The sequence below is a fragment of the Bombus bifarius genome, unplaced genomic scaffold (assembly GCF_011952205.1).
Source record: "Bombus bifarius isolate JDL3187 unplaced genomic scaffold, Bbif_JDL3187 scf7180000008407, whole genome shotgun sequence".
In the NCBI taxonomy this organism is placed as follows: domain Eukaryota; kingdom Metazoa; phylum Arthropoda; class Insecta; order Hymenoptera; family Apidae; genus Bombus; species Bombus bifarius.
The window spans coordinates 68,587-89,278 of NW_022884641.1; the positions used below are offsets into that span (position 1 = coordinate 68,587).

The following is a 20,692-nucleotide window of genomic DNA, read 5'->3' on the forward strand; positions in this document are numbered from 1 at the left end:
GAAACCTATTAAAGATGAAATTAATGGGTTGTATTTTAAGTACAGCTAGTACATACTTCCTATTTCCTTACTATCAAATCTTGATATTTATAAATCAATTACAGTACATTGTGTCCTCACTGCTGTTGTTATTTTCATATTAGATTATCGTCAAGGTAAAGAGTAAAAGGTCGTATTTACCGACAAAAGTAAATTGAATCGCCGTAGGTCGAACGAAATAACCCAGAGACATTGTATCGATGACAAATGCAATAAAAAATGCTTTAAATTTAACTTGTTCGAGTGTTCGTTTATGTGTCATCCGTAGATCTAAATCATTTTTTTTTCTTTTTATTTCAATATCGTTAAAAATGCTTTTTGCAGTTTATCAAAGAATGCTGTTTGGTTTAGATTAGTCAGATTCTTTTTTTAATTATACAAATGTACAAAGTCAAAGATACGAAGACCGAAGACGTATACGTAACTACAAACACGCAAAGAATTACTAAGAAAAGTTGACGTATGCTGCCATTATAACGCTGGAACTGCAACTTAAATACGAATATATAATTGTAAAATGCGTTATGGGACGGCCGATATTACGTCGATAAATGTAAGATTAATAACAACTAGTTGTTCAGGAACAAAGCATTATTAGCAGTAAACTTAATAAAAAAATAAAAGCAAATTAAACGAAATACATTGGAGTTATTATTTTATTACTTATAATATTATCGAGTTTATAGTGTATGCATGACATTTTTTGTTCAGAATGACCTGCTGGACACATTGGTGAAATTTATCCAACGCCTCGATTGACACCTTGTATCTACATATACAGGGTGACGCAATAAGAATATTTCCGTTATTTGTAATGTTATGAAAATATATTAATATATAGAACAAAACTTGCAAAGTATAGAGGGGAACGTACTGTGATGCAAATGCTTTTCGTATGAACGGTATAAAGAAGATTTTAAGGTCATATCCTATTTTTTTAAGCTAATTTTTTTATCTTGGTTTAATAATTAGCCGATGTTGAGACAAATGGCGTTACGACATGTCGCCCTCTATACCGTACCAGTTTCGTATATAGAAATTTTTTACAGCATTACAAATAATGGAAATATTCAGGGTGGATATAGTTATCGCCCTCTATATACACATATATATGTTCAAATTTTTTAACAAATGTATCGCAGATTGCAGTGGTTTTGTATTGTATAGTCAATTCTGTAACCGGATCTCATGTCCTATATATTTCTTTCTATAATGATATCGGATTACACAAAACAAAAAATAATTAGGACATTAACTGGGCTGATATTCTTAATCTTATTTTTATTAACGCAGAAAAATGACAGATTGACTGGCATAGCTCGGACAAAGTTAGTAATAATAAGAAATTTGAAGAATTTTTATTTAATTATTGAAATTGGAAACATTTGGAATAAAGTCCTGTTACGTTGCTACCGATATCTAAGTACTCGCTTGCCAGAAAGACAGAACGAACAGGGAACGAAAAAATGACTCGATGAGAAATAGTCTTATTTAAGTGCTAAAGGATAGGAAGTTTACAAAGTTTCGATGTTACAAAGATTTCAAGATTTTGTCTTCCGAAACTACTTAGTTCCGGATGTAGATACATTAAAAATCAGTAAAAATATATAATTAACAATTACTATCAAGCGTTAATAGCAGTTACACGATGCACTCGCGTCAAATTTTCACATAGTAAAAGCTAAATCTCTTCTATCGGCATAATACGAATAAAGATCACAGGGACGCTACGAATAGAGAAGGAAGGGCAACAGAAGAAATAGAAAACTGATACGATACCTTTGGCCTTAGGTTATCTAGGATGGTAATAATATATGTATATTCGACGATTTAAGGAAATAATTAAACTCAATTGGCAGTTAACAATTCCATGGAACGCAACAGGCACAATAGAAATATAGAAATACGACATAAGAAACGTGTGATGAGAAACATTTTAGCACGAAACGTAAGTGAGTCAACAAGACACTAATTCGCGGAAAAATCTAGATAAGCAACAATCCATTCCATATACGAATTTCATACCTGATTCCTCGATAGAAAGCCGCTCTATCAGCCACTCGATGAGATCGTAACCTGCAACACGCAGGCAGCCTACTGTAGTGTCCTGGCCGTGATGGCCGCTTACGTTTACTCCACAACGTAGATACCGATGGCACTCACCCATGAAAGCTGAGGGAATTGAGGTGAGAAATTGTTTTTGGCTGCGCACGGGTACCCCGTTCTCAGGGTCTTGCATCTCCCGCACCAGCCCCTCCATCTGTAATAAATACAGTCAAACGATTAATAACGGTGGTATACTTCGTATTCAAGATGGTTCTATCCATCTCGTTTTCCCATTTTTTTTTCTTTATGGCGTAATTGTTCTTTTTTCCTTTTACTTTAAAACATACATCTTTCGAGAATTAATCTAGATAACGATTAAAACTATCTCATACATAAATCTATCTATACATATACATATCTCTCGATATCATTGTGAAATTCGTCCAAGTCAATAATCGAACAAAATTAAATTTGTTGCTTTAATTATATGGTGATATACATATTTCAACCCCATATTTCTGTTACAATAATATCGACGCATTTGTGTCTAGTAATTAGGTAAATGAAATAAAGTTAAAAGAAGTTGTCAATTGTACGATTAGGATTGTTAACCAATTTCATTGGAAAATAAAATGACTGCTTTTTCATCGTATCACCACATCGGTTCAGGGAAATGAATTTTACCTAATTATTCATAACGCACATTAAATTTGAATAAATTTGACTAAGTATTTTAGATATTTTACTCGAAAAAACGTAATGATTTAAATATCTTGAAAAGAACATAACTTTGCACGTATGTTCGAAATTGGGGCGGTGTTAAGCGGTGTACAGTTTAGCCACGCCACGCCATGCCATCCCACGTAAAGAGATAATTGGTGCCGTTTGACTTAAAGTAAAAACGTGGTACCGAGCAATCTATCTGTACTCTATCTAGGCAATGCTATCCCAGATAAAAGGATAATTGGCGTCGTCAATCTGGGGTTGGGAATGCAGATGGCTTGAGCAGCCGTTTTCTCTTCGCCAGTTGTTTCCCGCCTACGAGCGTATCACGTAAAATTAAGGCTTAGGTTTTAAAGACAAGAAGGTTGAGCCGTAACACCGCTACTATCTTTCTTTTCCATCGAAATTCTTCCATCGAATTCTTTTCTATTTTATTATGAAGCTTGAATATCACAACTGAATAAGCACAGTTTACGCGACTGATCTGAGAGATGTCGACTGGTGAGGGTTTGTAGTTTCAGTCCAGAGGTGTTCTCGTATTATTACGGAGGAAAGCTCGGTGCGGGTGTGCCCTTTGAACTAACAACGCGGATTCGTTGTTCACACTTTTCGTTAGGAAAAGTGAGGGTAACGATCCGCGATGCCAATTGGTTATAGCCCACGTTAATAAATGAAGATAGGAGGAGGAAGCCTCCTACCAACGTGGCTCGTAGTATAAACAGGGAATATAAAGAACCCCAAGCCAGAAGTCAACCTACGAGTTTTTTTCTTTTTTATTATTTAATTTGTACTTTACAATTTGTCCAGCTGGACATTTGGTAAATTTTTCTAACATAATTGCTAAATAACATGTGGATGGCTACCCCCAGCGGGAATACCATCTTCGAGTTTGACTATTTTATTTCTTTAGTGAGATCAGTGAGGTGATTTTTTTTTAGTCTTCTTTCTATGAGAGCTTTGCTCGTTTCAGCAGGCAGCTGGTTTGGATGTGTTGCCGTTTCCTTGTATTTTTCTGCGTACCTGCCGATTTCTTCTTTGACCGTTAGTATTTTTAATTCTTTGCGTATATCCTCGTTTCTGGCATTGTTTCTGGCATTATTTATGTGGCTCATTGCTGCTGTCCCCCATAGTGGTATTCCGTACGTCCAAATTGGTTTTATTATCGCTTTGTAGATTTTTAGTTTATTTTTTAATCTATGAGTGCCGAGGCTACGTCTCTCTGGTACCCCTAAATTTCTGAATGTACCTCGAACCTTGTAATAAACATGTTACAACAAGCACACGAGCGTACATCATTTCATAACGGACCAAAAAACGTTCGGGCGGGATCTCGATACACCCGTATTGTTCGGGTTCTCAAAAGTTTCGTGATCCTACTTCGACTCGAGTATAAGCATGAACAGGCAGTATAAACATTATTAACCATTGACTAAGAAGGGGATAGAAGTGACGTTAAATGGGACTTTGTGTCTCAGATTCTGAAATACCGATCTGGGAAAGCTCAGAATGTTTCTTATGACGTAGTTACATAAGTTGAACAAATTCTCGCTGCACTCTAGTAAAATCAAAAGGTGGAAGGGGGAACGTCTATGCCTTTGTCACAGAGTCATAAAGTAGCAATAGAAAAATCAAGGAGGCCTAACGAACATCCCACAGGGCATCGAAACAACAACGTAGACAATGTCCCAGTGTCAGAAAACAGTAACATTCCGGCAACACCCCAGCGACACCCGGGGGGGTTAGGGGGGGGTTCATAAGAGTCAAACCTATAGTATATAAACCTTCCTAAAATCAGCTCTCGAGTCACTCTGTTCAATTCACGTAATAAACTCTGCCACCATATCTAAAGTCTGAATTTTTCTTACCTTGTTCGTAAAACGTTTAAACCTGTGCGAAATCATTCGAACGACGCGAGGAAACGACCAGCGATTTCTTAATTTCATCACTCCCCGCGTCTTCGACGTGACACGTACATGCTTTTATGAGGTACGCATATGTTAGTGTCACGACCGGCATACTTCAAATCCGACGGACTGACGATAGAGATAAAGATGTGGCGGCACTCGGCGACAATGTATATCGCTGAAGTGCCTAATGAACCATCAACATCCCAACGGTCCTTCCACCGAAGGTTCTAGAAGAAAGAGCACGTGGCAACGATCGCGGACGCCTAGCAAATGCATGGACGGTGGGGATGTTGAGGGATGACAAAAGAAAGTAATCGGATCCGATCGAAAGTAAAATCATAAGAGTCTGTCTTAGAAAGTCACGCCTGGAGTTCGAAAGTAGATTGTAAAGTGTATTGTTGTTACGCCAGGCGACTCTCTGCCTGGCCCAGGTCACACACCGCGGGCCAGACGGACACCAGATGTCCGCTCTTCCGTACGGCGTACCCTCAATAGCCTTAAGCATCCGTCATAAACCCGAGTCACTGCTAAGGTCCTTCAAACAAACATCTGGTTCCGAGGAATTTCTAAAGACTATTGTCTACCACGGCTTAACTAAGGAAAGTTGGTTTTTCTCACGCACGCTGCAACTTTCCTCCCACTAACCACTTTCTCTCGAGGGCGGTTAAGACCCTTCGTTTAACCAATTAAAAACGAAGCCTATTCCCTCACTCTCCTAAACAACATCGGCACCAACAAATCCGATGGTCCCGTGCGCTAGACACACCCATCCTTAGTTTTCCTCCGACACATCATCGGCTCCCAAGACAGTACTGATTTCACATCCTTCGAACGGTCAACATCCTTCGAGCGGGTATACACACCCGCAGATCAGTCACTCAATCATCTCGTACACACGCACCAGTGTAACTATCCTCGTTATAAGTTGTGGAATAAACGGTGAAATATAACTTACTACTGTGTCATATTCAATCAACCACCTCTGTTATCTTAACCGAAACAGGGGAACGACTACTTCGCGGCGTCGATTCACCGAATCGTAGCGAGAATTTACGCCTCTCGCTGACGCGTTTTCCTCGCGACCGCGTCTCTCCGCGAACGGTCGTAACAATTGTTGTTAGAAAAAAATAAAGTTTTCTTTTTTTATTTTTCACCTCAAATTTCTTTTTTATTTTGTTATTTTACGTGACATTAGCGTCAACAGTTTCAAGGCTATAATTTTTCAAAAAGGTAAGTTACGGAAGCGAAGTTTAGTTGGCGATTAGCAAAGGAGAGACAAGGAAAAATGAAAAAAAGCAGACGCATTAATAACATTTAGAGCGTTAAACGAGTCGGAAATAGAATTTTCTGATTGCAAAAGAAATTATTAAACAGTTTGAAATGTTGATCTTGAATATAACTTCTATCGTTAGAAATGGGCTTGATCTAGGTCCAATATGAGTCAGAATAGTGGACGAAGCAAAATTCAAGATATACAGTTTAAAATAGACGCGGTCTCTCTGCCTATTTAGCAGGAAATGTTGAAACGGAGTGACATAGTGTATTGATAAAAAGTAGCTAACAAACATTGGATAATGAAAGCCACTTAGAAAAATCTTGACGACTTTTGGCAAGATCGGCAAAACGACTATACGAAAAATGGACGCCAGTGGCTAAACTGTCGCATAATTTAGAGATTGTGCTATTAGCCACGTTTCCCAGATATCGGAATTTGGGTACCGATTTTTTTAAAGCTGCATCGTTGATCAGTCAAGAATATGATACGTATGCAGAATACGCGATGGAAAAAATTTTCTTTTGAAAAAAACAAGATAAAAAATATGCGAAGAGCAAATTGTTGAAATTATAATCCGGCTCAATGAGACGCTTTCTCATTATAGATGTGGAAAATTATAGATAGAAGAGAATGCTGCACGCACAGACAAATAGCCTGATAGTATCAAACAAAAAAAAAAGATGATTCCAAAGTTACAAAATTGCAATGACGTTATGACTGCAACAAAATTGACCATAATGATAGAAGGTGTCGATATAAACAGCAAGCTATGAAGAAGAGAGAAATCAAGGTAGTTCAGACAGGTCGTCTGCACGTTACGCGATTAACTACACGAGACTACGTTGTTTCAACTGTTGCGGCACAAGGCCTTTGTAACCGTCATCTTGCTAAAATTACGACTAACGACGAACGTGTAACATCAACCACATCGCAATCCACATCAGAGACCAGGCCGCACACCGAGGGCAAGATGGCAACCGGATGTCTACACATCCGCCACAACATCGTCACTAAACTTGACTGATTTTTCATCTTTCGAACAGTTAACATCTCTTTACCGGGTTTCTACCCTCAGATCAGTCGCCTACTTAATTTGTATAAAGTTGTTAGAGTAAAGTGTAATTTATACGTGTCAATTCAGTGTATACTCAATTGTGACTATTAAGTGCATAATAAAGTATAATAAAAAGAAAGTTAATGGTTGTGTTTCGGTTCAACCTTGTTATTTTTATATAATCTGAGTTGTGACTTGTGATTTTACGTGACAAACGCGACGCGTTTCGCGGTCCTGGCACAATGATTCTCTTTCCAGCGGCTTCTTTGCTCCTTATTATACTATCGCGGAAAGACCGACGAAATATATACAGTGTTGCGATATAGCGTAAGTGCCGACAGGTCGAAAGGGTCGGAAACTTCAATAGGCCTAACGGTCCGTCAATATGACTTCAGTACCGCAGTTGGTAGTTAGTCAGTCGGGAGTCAAGAGTCAAATTAGAAGGAAGTTAGTCGTAGCAACGGATCAGTAAAGTCGACAGCGAGTTCGAGACAACATCAATAAACGCACTATTTTGAAGTAATACGCCGAGTAGTCCTTTGGCACCCTTCACGCCCTACATCTCACAACCTTGATAGATTCAGCCGCATCATTTTTTGTTGAAGTAATTACTTCAGGAAAGCTCTACACCTTTTCTTTCGTATATGGAGACCACTGTTACGAAGAAAATAGAATTTAGTGAAACAAAAAATTCGAAATAAGGAGAGATCCATATTATTGTGCCCTTGGATATAAATTTTGTTTTGGGTTAGAAGATCTAGAAACAAAAAAGCTATAAGTAGATATCTATAGCTGTTTCTCGTAGCCTTCAGCTAGAGCTACAAGATTAACTTTTTTGTAATGTCCTTTGCTATAAATATATGAACGTGCTCCCTATCATTCTTCTTCCTATTGTATTATAACATTGTAAGAGTGAAGATCTGGATCAGCATACGCTATACCTGTGCTTATACTTATACTCTTATTTATTTCAATATATTTTTCTATTACAAATTCATCCACTCGTTCCCCTATCAGTCAACCTCAACAATTTTCACCGCGGGAAGGAAGTGTTAGAAGAATTGGAGGGTGCTATGAACGATGCACATTAACGTTATGTAGAATTACTGAAGGTATAATTTGCAAAAACCGAAACAACGTTGATTGTACATAGTGCAAAATCTATACTTCAAACATTCTATATTGTACCGAATAGAGAATCATTGTACGAAGCTATACTACAAGTAAACACCATCTCTGGTACGGATTTAATTTTCAAAACATCAATGATACGGAACCCGAATTGTTTGACTTCCGTTTAAACAAAAAGAAGAAAATACATCCAGAAACGTATTTGGATATATTTATTTAGATTGGATTAGAAAATTATTTAACTTTGTTCAAACGTCCCATCAAAAATGAAAGAAGAATTGTATTACGTTTTGATGGAATATTAGTAATTAGTAATATTAGTAATTACAGATGACAAGATTCGCGTGGTAAATACCGGAGAAATATATTAGAACGACCACAGAGATACCAATAACTTATCCCAACATGAGATAGTACGTAAAATAATCAAGGATCTAAGAATATTAGAAAAGATAATTATTCGTCAATTCGTCACAGACAATCGCCGTATACGAGCTCAATTGTATCAGTAAAGAAAAAAGATGGAAATGATAGATTATGCGTGGATTACCGAGCTTTAAATCCTACAACAGTAAGGGATCGGTATACTTCATCACGGATCGATGATTAACTTGATCGTCTAGAACAAGGTAAATACATGAAAATTCAAGAAAGCGGTTTCGCTTTCATCGCCCCCGATGGGCATTATGAATATTTAAGGATGTCGTGGCTTGACTTTACAGTCATACGACTACAAAATCCATTATCGAATATTCTTTTTTTCTTTTGCAAGAATTTCACAATCAATTCTCATTGAGAATTATAAGTAAATTATTCTGGTATGGTATAATACGTGGTATAAACGTGAATAATAAGTGATTATCGTATGTTTGATTCTAGCTGAATCGAATGTTTAGATCTAGAGGATAGTGTCTTTTTAGCCTGCGAATCTGATCCGTCGTGTCAAGTAATTGAATGACTAATGGGTTTTGGTGGTTGTTAACTCTTATGTTATTACTGAATTTGGATATTTCTTCTTTAACTGTAGGTATCTTAAGGTCGCGATGTATTGTTTCGTTGATAGCCTACCAAAGTGCATCTATTAGATCTTAGTGTTTTGATTGGAATCGTTGAAGAATTTCTATGTTGGAATTACTCGCTCTTCCCCATAGTTGGAGCCCCATTATCGAATATGACATCATTTTCATTCGCATTGCCGCGAATGACTGCCAAGTCAAGGTGCGAGTCACTACGGCAGAGTCACACGCTCAGAAGCAGTTATAGAGTAGATAAAACGTCCTGCATGCCATAGCCATCGAAATAATAACCAGATAGTAACAGAATAACCGCGTCTGATATACACCCGATGATAACCCCTCCACAGGGGCCAAAACTTAGTATAAGAACCCTCTCAAATCAGCATTCAACACCTTTTTCTTCTAACACACTGAACCGTCACTCTGTTGGATTCGTACAATAAATTTTATTACCGTATCTAAAGTTCAAATTTTTTTACTTTACTTGCGAAACGTTCGAACTACGACGCGAGATCACCGGTGATCTGTCCATTTCATGATTTCTTGTATCTCCTACGTGACAACAGACTAATCGCGCGCGATTACGAAGTACGGATATGGAATATATACATGCTATACCCACGTTCGGAACAGTCATGCGCGACTAAACGTTATTTTGTTGTTAGAATGTGAGGAGTCCTCACTGAGGATGTGTTAATATATAACACTATCAACTTATAATGCTATATCACATTATTATATAATTGTTGAGATATGTATAATTTTCTGTGCTGGACTAGGTTAAATGCGTAGTAGAGATACTTGTATGCGAATATCAGTGTGTGGAAGTATGTGTGTCCGAAGCGTCTCGAAAACAACGGAATGTAAACCTATCAGTCGGTTAAGAGTCGGTTAACAGTCGGGTATAGATGAAAGTGCTGAGACGCGTGCAAGTGTGTATCGATGAATATATAAGGAATCGTTCATGAAATAAATATTTCATTATTTTAATATTACTCCTCAGTATAAATTTAGTGTTCCTATAACATTATTTCGGCTTCAAAGATCCACAATTTTCAACAATAATAATACATGTAAACTCTCTAAGAGTTCAAATGCGAATACGTTTGTACGACCGTCTCTCGACGCACGACTTCTTTTGTTTCACGGACAGAGCGGCTTTCTTTGTTTTACGGAGAGCCATTTTGAGAGACACGCATTTCCCAAACGCACGGACAGAGATCAACATCGGAGATAGACAAGATCACAGAAGAAAGAGTAATTATTTAAAACATTGAAGACTCAGGACGTAGCTCAGGACGTTGAAAATCGATTCTCGATTTTCAGGTAGACATTGTACAGAACTTGCTATTTATTGTTTACTGTCATTAATTGGTTGTTGTTTATTTAATTATTACTGTTATTAATTGTTGTTAATTATTAATTGTTGATTACTTCTGTATTTCATTTAAGTGTTTTCACAATAAACTCGATTTTCAAATTTTCAGGATCGATCCCTGAATTATCCTAGAATTGAACCTTATATACATAATGCTAGGATTTATAATATCTTTAATAGAAATAATTAATATCACAATGATGAAGAATTTTCTACCGTAATACTATACATATGTCTGCTTGTTAATATTTGACAGAAATCCAGAATTAAACAATTTTATTTCTGTTTTTCAACCTACCCAAGAACTTTTTTATTTACTACTAATAGTTTTTCGACATAAATATATATATAGGTTAAAAACTTTTTATAAGGAGTGCCATGATAGACCGATTAATGTGTTAAAAAACATATGATCCCGTTGAAAAAAAATTAAGTTAATCTTTGTTCGATTTCACTCATTCATGAAGATTCAAAATAACACGTGATTTACGGCTCGATCAGAGACCATTGGTTACTTCTGACAGAAAGATTTAACTTTTTACCATTTGGCTAGTAACACTCGGATGGTACACAACCTCGTAATAATTTCGACAAACAGCGTGCATTTTGAAATTTTCCAAACGCGGTAAAAGTTTGCTTACACCAGTGTTTCCATAATCAAAAACTTTGTCTGTCAGAACCTTCGACGTAACAAGTGGAAAAGAAACCTAACTCGAACATGATTCTTGTCTTCTGTTTTTATAGTTTATATAGGTTTAGACTATATACCATTTTATTCAACTGCCGTAAGGCGACCAGAAACCAATATCGATGCATATGCTATTGTACAGTATATACAGACGCACAATTATAAGCAGAGTACACTGTAGCGGTAGTAACAGTTCTTTGCGAATATCTTGCAAACCTAGCAGCAGTTATATGTACAGAAAAAAGTTGTTCAAAATGCTGAGTTCTACGAAAATATACAAAAATCGAAATTAGCGAGGTAAATGAGATATCAACAATTACACATTTCCCTACACATATAACCAGAGATCTCACGTAGCCGGTCTTTCCGAAATATCTGTAAGAAACTACTATACCGCTACAGTGAATCCTGCTTATAATTGTACGTCTAGTATCGATTGCCGGTTGCCGGTCGCTTATCTTCTGTCTATAAACGAGGTCAGGCGAGATTAAAAATCTCATGTACAACGTTCATATGCTAGGCTGTAAAAGACATCTGTTACAACTTATAACTGAATCAAAAGTGAATATCATCAATGTACATATTGGGTTTGGATTCGGGTTAGTTTATTCAAGTTCAGTTGCCTCACGACATCCAGCAACGCTTTCGAATAATGACAAATTATGTCGTTGTTTATTACTTAAACCTATAACCGGCTTCCTCGCGGCGTCCGAGTCAGGAATACGAGCAACACGGGTATATGTACACATGTACCAAGGATCCCTCCCAAACTTTTCTCCACCCGTTGCAATCTCGATACATGTATCCACACACCTCTAATATATTAAAATCCCGCCAGACCTTGCCCGAACTGTTTTCGGCCCATTCCGAAGCTCAGGATCTCGATATATACTCGGGACGAATCGCACATCTCTAGTAACTTCGCGCGCGCGTTTGTGTATCCTACGTATATCCGTAAGCATAGACTCTCTTAAAATTTTCCAACTTAATTATTAAGACTTAGCCAATCGCGCGCGCCACAGCGAGCTATACGTTTCCCATTGCGCTCGGACAAGCAAGCCTATAACCTAACCCCAATCTATAACGCTGTGCACCGCGTGTTTTCCCAGTATCAAGGACTAATATTCACTACTTAAAAAACAAAGAAGTCTAAAAATTATTTAGGTGGTCAATTATACTTTGCGGTAATGATTTTATTTAACGATTTCACATATTGTTTATACAAAACGTCAAATAGAAAGGATATATTATAAGTATAAAAAATATAGGCAAGATTGAAAACATTAAGGATGACTAAAGATAAATAACACGACTTGAACGTTAAATTAAACATTCATAATGCATTTTAATATCTTTTTACAATGTGGTATCGATCGATTATAACTTTACTTAGTCATAACTGATAGTGTAACTTTGTAATTAATTTTAACACAACTAAATTGGTGTATTTTATTATATACTGTACTTTATAAAAGCAGAAAAAGTGGTGCAATTGATTCGGGGCAATTCCAGGTAAACAATAACTGGTAATAATCAAAACAAAACAAAAAAAGAAAACGCGTTGCAAAAGTCAAAAAGGGAGATCTCCCCGTTCGGTCACACAGCGATGTACTTTACAGAGGGGAGATCTCCCTATTCGGTTGGCTAGGTGTTGAGCCATAAAACGATGTTTGATAAAATGAAAAATGACTGGAAAATTTTGTACTAGTATCAATATGCGAACTGTGAATCAAGTTTAAATAATGCAGCTAGTACTCTATTCATAATGTGTAAATAAGAAATTCATAAACCTTGTCGAAGGCGTAAGGCCTGTGAACGCGTGGCTCCTTCTTCTGTTGTTGATTATTAGAGGCCTCCATCGCGATCGAGGCGGCCCTCTGCGACGCTGACAGGAGCTGTGGCGGTATCGATGGCGGAGGGGGCTGGGGAGTTGGGCTGGAGACGGGTCTACCCGAACTCCATGGGGCTCTAGCCCCATCCCATCACTCCAGTCACCCCCGCACGCCCACTGAAATTTGTAAGGAATTATTCATTTCACATTGTGTTTTTACATAATTTTCATATTTTTAAGCTTAATTATAATACTACTTATAACAAGGCTAATTAATATTTCAACGTTATCGGTATGTGCTGGCTGATGATTCTAACAAATGAGACAAGCTGTGTGTAGTTCTCAATTTTAAGTAATACAATGATTAGAAACAAATCGCGCAGAAAAACCTTTCACTGTTTAACAAACACTATGTATATGGCACAATTTTCTTTTACCAATACATACATCTTCTTATCGTTAAATTCAAAACATTTATATATGCTTGATTACTTTCTTAGTTGTCACGATACAAGAAAATGTTTCGAGAAGAATCTGTTGTATTTTAGAGGAAAGATTAAGTTATAAGAGTGAATGTCATCTGAAGGTCGTATCTTCTGAAAGCTTTTAAGTAGAGTGAATTAACTTTTTGTTTATATTAGAAAAGTGAAATCAATACGCATCCTAACCCCAATCATGTCCCATACTATGGCCCTGAAAAGATCTGAGTCGAAAATTTGGCAAGAAATTGACTGAGGTGAAAATTCGCAGAAAATTAATTGCAGAAACAAAATAAACATCTTAATTGCATTATTTTACCGTGCGCTGAGAATGTTGTCCTCCAAATTCAATACACTTATACAATACAAACTAATGCATGACTAGCTAGCTCTTTTTATTGTATCCGAAGATAAACTTGTACATTGCACATGCGTTGGAAATACGGATTTTTATGCCTGCAGCCGTTATCGGAAAGTTGAGCACATATTAAACTAATAAATAGTATGATTAAAGTGTTTATTTTGTTTCTGTAATTCATTTTTCGTTTCCGCTCAGTCGTTTACTTCCGAAGTTTTCAGCGATAGGTTGTTTCAAGATCATGGGACATGGTTGAATGAGTTTTGATCTCACCTTTTTAGTAGTAAACGAAAAAAAAGATATTCCATTTAAAAAAACCTTACTATTATTAAAATCCTAGAGGATTTAACCTTAAGACGATCTTCACACTCATAATCTAATTTCCCCCTTGAAATACAATAACTTTCTCTCGTAACATTTCTTTATCGTGACAAATACAGAGGTAATTAAGAACGACAAAGTTAGATAGGACACACTGTATAAATTTTTTATCGAAATTATCCGATCTACATACTGTTCAATTTAGTAAATTAGATTTATTTACGTAAATTAGAAATTAAATTTAATTTGTAATTAAGCTTTGGTGAACTGAGTGAATTACTTCCTCATCGACTTCAGTGGTCTTGAAATGTCAAAGTCACCATTTTTAAAAGCTTCTTCCTATACATATATAGGATGGTCGATTTTAGTTTCCGAGTTATACACGAAACTATGTTTGGTACCATATACACAATGTCTTCGAAATCATGGTACAAATGGTCGCAGATGGTGATTCCACGTACAAAAATAACATCTTTTCGTTTAAGGCTTTGTTTTCGAGGAAAATGAGTCTGAAAACCTATCAGGTACCACCCGTATATTAACTCTTTACGGACGAGTGTCGGCAAATATGATAGCCGCCCAAGTCTTTTTTACTGTTGTGGACAGTTATTTTGAAGTGGCTGTAATTCTATTTTTCTAAGCGGTAATCTTATGCGTATTTACGTATGGGTATAGTAAACTAAACAGTATTATGTTATGAAAATTATAGACCTTTAGAAATCTTATCTTCCGTTTAACGTAAAATCGCGATGGGAATGATGGTCGAGTCCGAACGAATTTCAATCTTTCAATGGCATTACCGAATAAATCAGAAAGCTTATTATATATTTTTTATAATACCTTATACACGATGCCTGAAAGTTCCAAAAAGAACATGTTCGATAGTGATAGTAGTGATGACGAACACTATTTTGAACCTGACAAGATAGAAGATGACGACAATGCTTTAGACAGTGGAAACGAACTCCGTTCAACAATGAATCGGCTCAGACGTTTCAACGTTTCTAGTAATAGTGACAATGATGATGAACTAAATATTGATGAAAATAATACAAGCCTCGACAATGAATAACGCAAACGTTCAACGTGTATATTTTCTCAACTGCGCGCGCCAATACCTCTCGTCCACAGCGACGCTCGCTCGCCGAACGGTCTTGTCCACAAAGGATTAACTGGAAACTTCGAATTATGAAATTTTTGTTTCTGTTCGCGTCTGTATTTTAAACATGGACAATGTCACGATTTGCTTCCTTATTGTTATTATCTTATCCGCGATATCGATTATTATTTTCCTTTATTCTGTATTTAATTTAAATGGTTTTATAAATGAGAATAACGTTAATACTTTGTAAGTATCCTTTTATTAATTAGGAAAGGAAGAAAAAAATTAATTAGTTAAAACATGGGTACCAGATGGGTTTTCAGGCTCGTTTTCCTCAAAAACGAAGTCTTAGAGGAAAAAATTTTATTCTTTTTTCACTTATTTTTGTATGTAGAATCACCACACGATCGCTTGTACCATAATTTCGGAAACACCTTGTACGTACCTTCTTTCTATATTTTGTACAAAATTATAAATTAGATATTATAATTATTGCTTATGTACGTATATATGTGCACAAATTATAACTGTGTTAATATAGACGCACCATTATCGGTATTGCCTACAGGCCGCCACTACTTAAATAGCTTAATCCTACCTACTCCTTTGCATTTGAAATTCAGTAACTGGAATTTTTGTTATTTTTTTCACTGCTTATACGTCACTATGAAAATACGAAAATAATCCGTCAAAATTCATGAAAAGGTAATACATCAACAGCTTTACGCAGCATACATGATACCAAAAATACCTCTGTGTATGATTTGAAAATTAGAACCGACCACTCATATATATAGGAAGAAGTTGTTCAGAATGATGATCTTGACAACATATTTTAAGGGCTTCGAAATCGGTAAAAAAGTAAGGTCAGTAATTTGATTAAATTTTTTAATTCATTAAAAATATTGATAGGAAATAAACAATTCTTACGTCTAATTATTCCTCCGAACTTAATCATTTTTTGTTTCCATAGTGCATACGTTTTCTAAATACTGTACTTCTTGTATGTTTCACAACACATAGTAATAATAAAAAATAACTAGCAGAAAACTGTAGCTTTATGCGGTAAATAAGAGAAAGTGACTTGAGACAGGTTTAATAAAATCTCCAAAATTCGGTACATATTCTATAAAAAGAAACGTATTACTAGAGGTCGGAAACATTATTTTATACGCGAACAATATACACGTATGTATCCACTTCGTAATCAATTCATTTAGGAATTACCTTAGATTGAACATAATACATTATTTTTTTATTTTACTGCATACCCTTAATATACGAACGTCAACATTTACTTCTCTTTTAACTATACAAAAAATGCAGCTATTCAATTTACGAACAGTATTATAATTTTATTCTTAAGATTTATACCATTAAATACTTCGGCTTCTCGATGTGTACGACAAATTTTTAGTAGTGCTAAATATATACATATATGTAATAGGGAAGGTACCCCAACAGATTAACGTTTATTTCAACTCATCAATAACTTTTGCAATATCTTATTTTCTATTTTTCTTACGAAAATTTGTTATTTTTCTGTGCCCTATTTTTACACATATGTATACTATCGCGCATAAGTATTTGGACTCGCAAATAATTACAAATGTATAAAATATATTTTAAATGAAGCTCTTCGATCTAATTTTTGCCTCTGATCCTATCTCAGGCAAGCATATATAATTAGTACATATTGATAAAGACACTGGTTGATATTAATTAATAGAAATAAATACAGCAATAATTGTATGTAAATGAAAACTGCTTCTACAGAAACACCTTAGCTAAAAGTAACTTAAAGTGCATCTGTTCAATGCTTAGATCTTAGAACGATTGGGATATGTGTCTCCAACCACATTCTAAAAGTCTATATAAACTTTTCTAATGCTAGCGGTTTATTAGAAATAAATATAGAATTTAATTGACTCAGATACAAATGTATTTCTTGTTTTAGTTTCATTTTAGCACAATATTTGACCCCTATTATGGCAAGAAGCAAAGCATTAGTAGTAGAGATAAGAATATAAATATTTTGATTAGATTGTATCCAGTGTCCAAATACTTATACACGATAATGTAGGTATAAGAATTTCGTTGATTGTATCATCAAAGTATTTGCGATAGAAACGTAATGCGGTAATTAGAATTCATTTAATTGATAAATATGAGATTTTACTCCTTATTGTATCTTGATTTGTTATACGTTTAAATTAATCTACTTTTATTTGTATTAAAAATCTTGGAAACCAAAGTAGGATAAAAAGCAATATTGAACACCGAGAAGGAATTGGTTACCAGGAAGAACAATATGATGGAAAGAGAGAGCAAAGAAAAGATTTAAGTAGTAGTATAATAGGCGTTATGTTATATATAAACACTGAAATTTTAAAATAGTCTATAGACAGAATACGTATGATATGAATGAAATCGTAGATGAAGAAGAATGAATGAGGAGGGCGTAAGTGCGTGAGATAACATAGGAAGTAAGAGATGTATGAAATAAAAGATGTAAAACCGGAAGTTCGTTCTAAACCGCTCTAAGCCAGAAATATGTATAATAAATAATAATAAAAAATAATAAATAAGTATTACACATCTTCTATTGTTAACGGTAGAAATAGTTTTGAAATATCTATGTTTAATACTTGTGTCTTTTTACATTTAAGAAAACTTACAAAAAATAAATAAGTAACGTCTCTTACCTTCGATGTCCTTATCATTCAAAATTATATGAAAGAAACAAAGCATAAGCATGTGAAATCGTTTACTACATTATCAATCTGGAGTGTAGAAAAATATTTTATTAAATTAACGGATTTCTATATCATTTTGCTCAACATAAAGAAATATTCATAAAAATATTAGCACTTTACAGTAATATGTAGCTACATAGTCTCTAATTCTTAACAGATATAGCTCTCATTATTTATTGACACATTGCAATCAAAATACAAAATGCATAATACTTTTTGTTCGAACTTATCGCTGAAGATTGATGTCGAAGAAAATATCTCATCTCCTTAATTACTAAAGAATACATGATTATTCTCAAACTTGAACTTTTGCAAGACATGCGTTTCGCACGCAATATACATGACACTACAAACGTAAATTTAAATATTATTCTAAAGTTGTTTATTTTAAACCATGAGACAAAAGTAATACTGAACACATCTCAATAATATTTTTATCATATCGATATTGTTTGAATATTACGTATTATGTATAGATCATAAATAATAGACAGCAGTAATGAAGAGGGATACATAATCGCAGACAATCATATAGCTCGATAATACGGAAGTACATTCGCATCGTTTGACTTTCGTTGAATCGTTACTATAGCAATGACGATATCAAATACAGACCGGTAATAATAACAATGCTTGCAATCTTGAAATGTGTGCTAATAAGAAACCTTAAAAATAATTTATTCTTTATATTAATATTAGTACCATGAATTAACAAGCATAAATAGTTGGATTTCGAAATAGTCAAAAGTATTATTATGCATATTATGTGCCCAAAATGGATAAAATGCAAATGCGTGATATTGATGAAAATTTGGTGTCAATTTTGTATTAATAATGTTTTGCGATCAACATTAGGCTTTACAAATTTTTCCATATTCTATTCATTTTCGAAATGCGCGTCGAGAAACTGCGTCGTGACCCGGTTCACTTTCTTTAAGCTTTCGTTCATCGTCAGAATATGTGGTCGATATTTATTGCAGCTGCTTCGTACGATATTTTCCGACTCATTTTTTCACCTTTCCTCTTGAGAGGAAAGTTTTCCAGAGAAACAAAAGTCACGCGATATATCTACATAATTGCAACATATTAATCGTAATACTGCGCGTAAAAATCATTTTTCAGTAAATTTATAGTATATTCGATTTAATGATTTCACCGATTAATTGGTGCGGACAGCTGACAGTTGATCGCAAAACAAAACATAATAAAAAGAAAAAAGATATTGAAAGAGAACAAAGAGAATATCGAAGAAGTAACAAACATGGAAAGCACATATATCGATGATACTAATTGATAAATACGATGAAAATTAATCGATGGAGACGCGTAATGATTGCGACATCCTTGTCACAGACATGTAATACGCGTGGAAACTTACGGAATTCTTATCGACAAGGACGAATGTAATATTGACAGTGTTGAAAGGGGAAGAAGGAAAAACAAAAGTTCTGACGAGTTTGGTTAAAGGTTGATCGTTAAGATTGATTTAAGTCAAAAATCTATTAACACAATGATAATTAAAGTACTCACTCGACGAGTCAGGGCAGTGTAGCTTCATATACGCGTCTCGTAGTGTATATCAGGCCATCGGAGCAGGGCCGAGTTCGCGGCCTTTCTTCCGCAGCTTCGAATCTAAAGCCACCGTCCGCACTGTGTCGAGGTACACCCGCGCGCGCACACCCGCGCTAGACCATTCTCAACACCAGCACTAGCACCACCAGCAGTACCAACGCTAGCACCAGTACCAACCACGACACTGATGCCGCTAACGCTTCTATGCCAAGCATATTTTCAACGGGACCGTCGACGACACCGACGCGACGCCGTGACGGCGGTCACTGTCGGCCAGACGAATATCAGGAGATATTCGCGGTTACAAAGAGGGAAATAGGCTATGTAGTAGGGAAAAAAGGAAGAAAAGGAAATGACTGTCGTGAAACTGGTCGGCGGTCGGAAAACGATTTGACAGCCTCTACACACCTTCGCTACGTTTCTTCCTATTATATATCTGTGTATACGAGCGCGCGCGCGTTTGTGTGTGTGTATGTGTACCTACAAAGCTCTTACTCGTGGTAAACACACATACACACACGTATACACTGTATGTACGCACGCACGCAGCACGCACGCACGTTTCGCTACAGCTGCATACAAATCGCGCACGTTTCTCGAGATATAACACGTTATTGTACACATAAACGCACGCACGCGCGCGCGCTCACACACACACACACACTCACTCACTCACTCACTCACTCTGCTCACCACAGACTGATTTTCCAAAGGATTTGTCACGTCACGTTTCACTTCATATTATGATGTATCATTGTCAGCTAACGATACAGAACATCGCTTATTAATCACGCTGATCTATTAGCAACAATATCGTATTCAAATCTCGATGTCAATTTTGTAGAGGTCGAACCCCGCAAACATGTCGTCGTCGTCACTCTACAACTCCGCTCATCGTCAGTTTAGCTTCGGATATTCTCGTATTTATTCGTCGAGCGTTGTCGCGCACTTTCGGCCAAGGATCGGTTACTCAGCACCCTTTCAGAGCTTTCAGCTTCCGCAGCCTCCTCGTCTG

General features: G+C 35.9%; 1 protein-coding gene across 8 annotated transcripts in view; it reads right to left on the bottom strand.

Moving 5' to 3' along the window:
* LOC117212887 (regulator of G-protein signaling 9) overlaps positions 1-20,680 on the bottom strand; it is a 42,721-nt gene extending 22,041 nt beyond the window's left edge. For 2 of the 8 annotated variants that reach the window (XM_033458015.1, XM_033458014.1), the window contains exons 1-5: positions 20,362-20,678; positions 19,636-19,943; positions 13,049-13,266; positions 2,203-2,299; positions 2,065-2,115 (exon numbers count right to left, since the gene is read on the bottom strand). In XM_033458015.1, the coding sequence (XP_033313906.1) occupies positions 2,065-2,115; positions 2,203-2,299; positions 13,049-13,117 (217 nt within the window). In that variant the 5' untranslated portion in view covers positions 13,118-13,266; positions 19,636-19,943; positions 20,362-20,678. Of the gene's footprint in view, positions 1-2,064; positions 2,300-13,048; positions 13,267-19,635; positions 19,944-20,361 lie in introns of all 8 variants that reach the window. The other 6 variants (XM_033458016.1, XM_033458012.1, XM_033458011.1 and 3 more) reach the window with 6 other exon arrangements.
* Between the last annotated feature and the right edge of the window lie 12 nt (positions 20,681-20,692).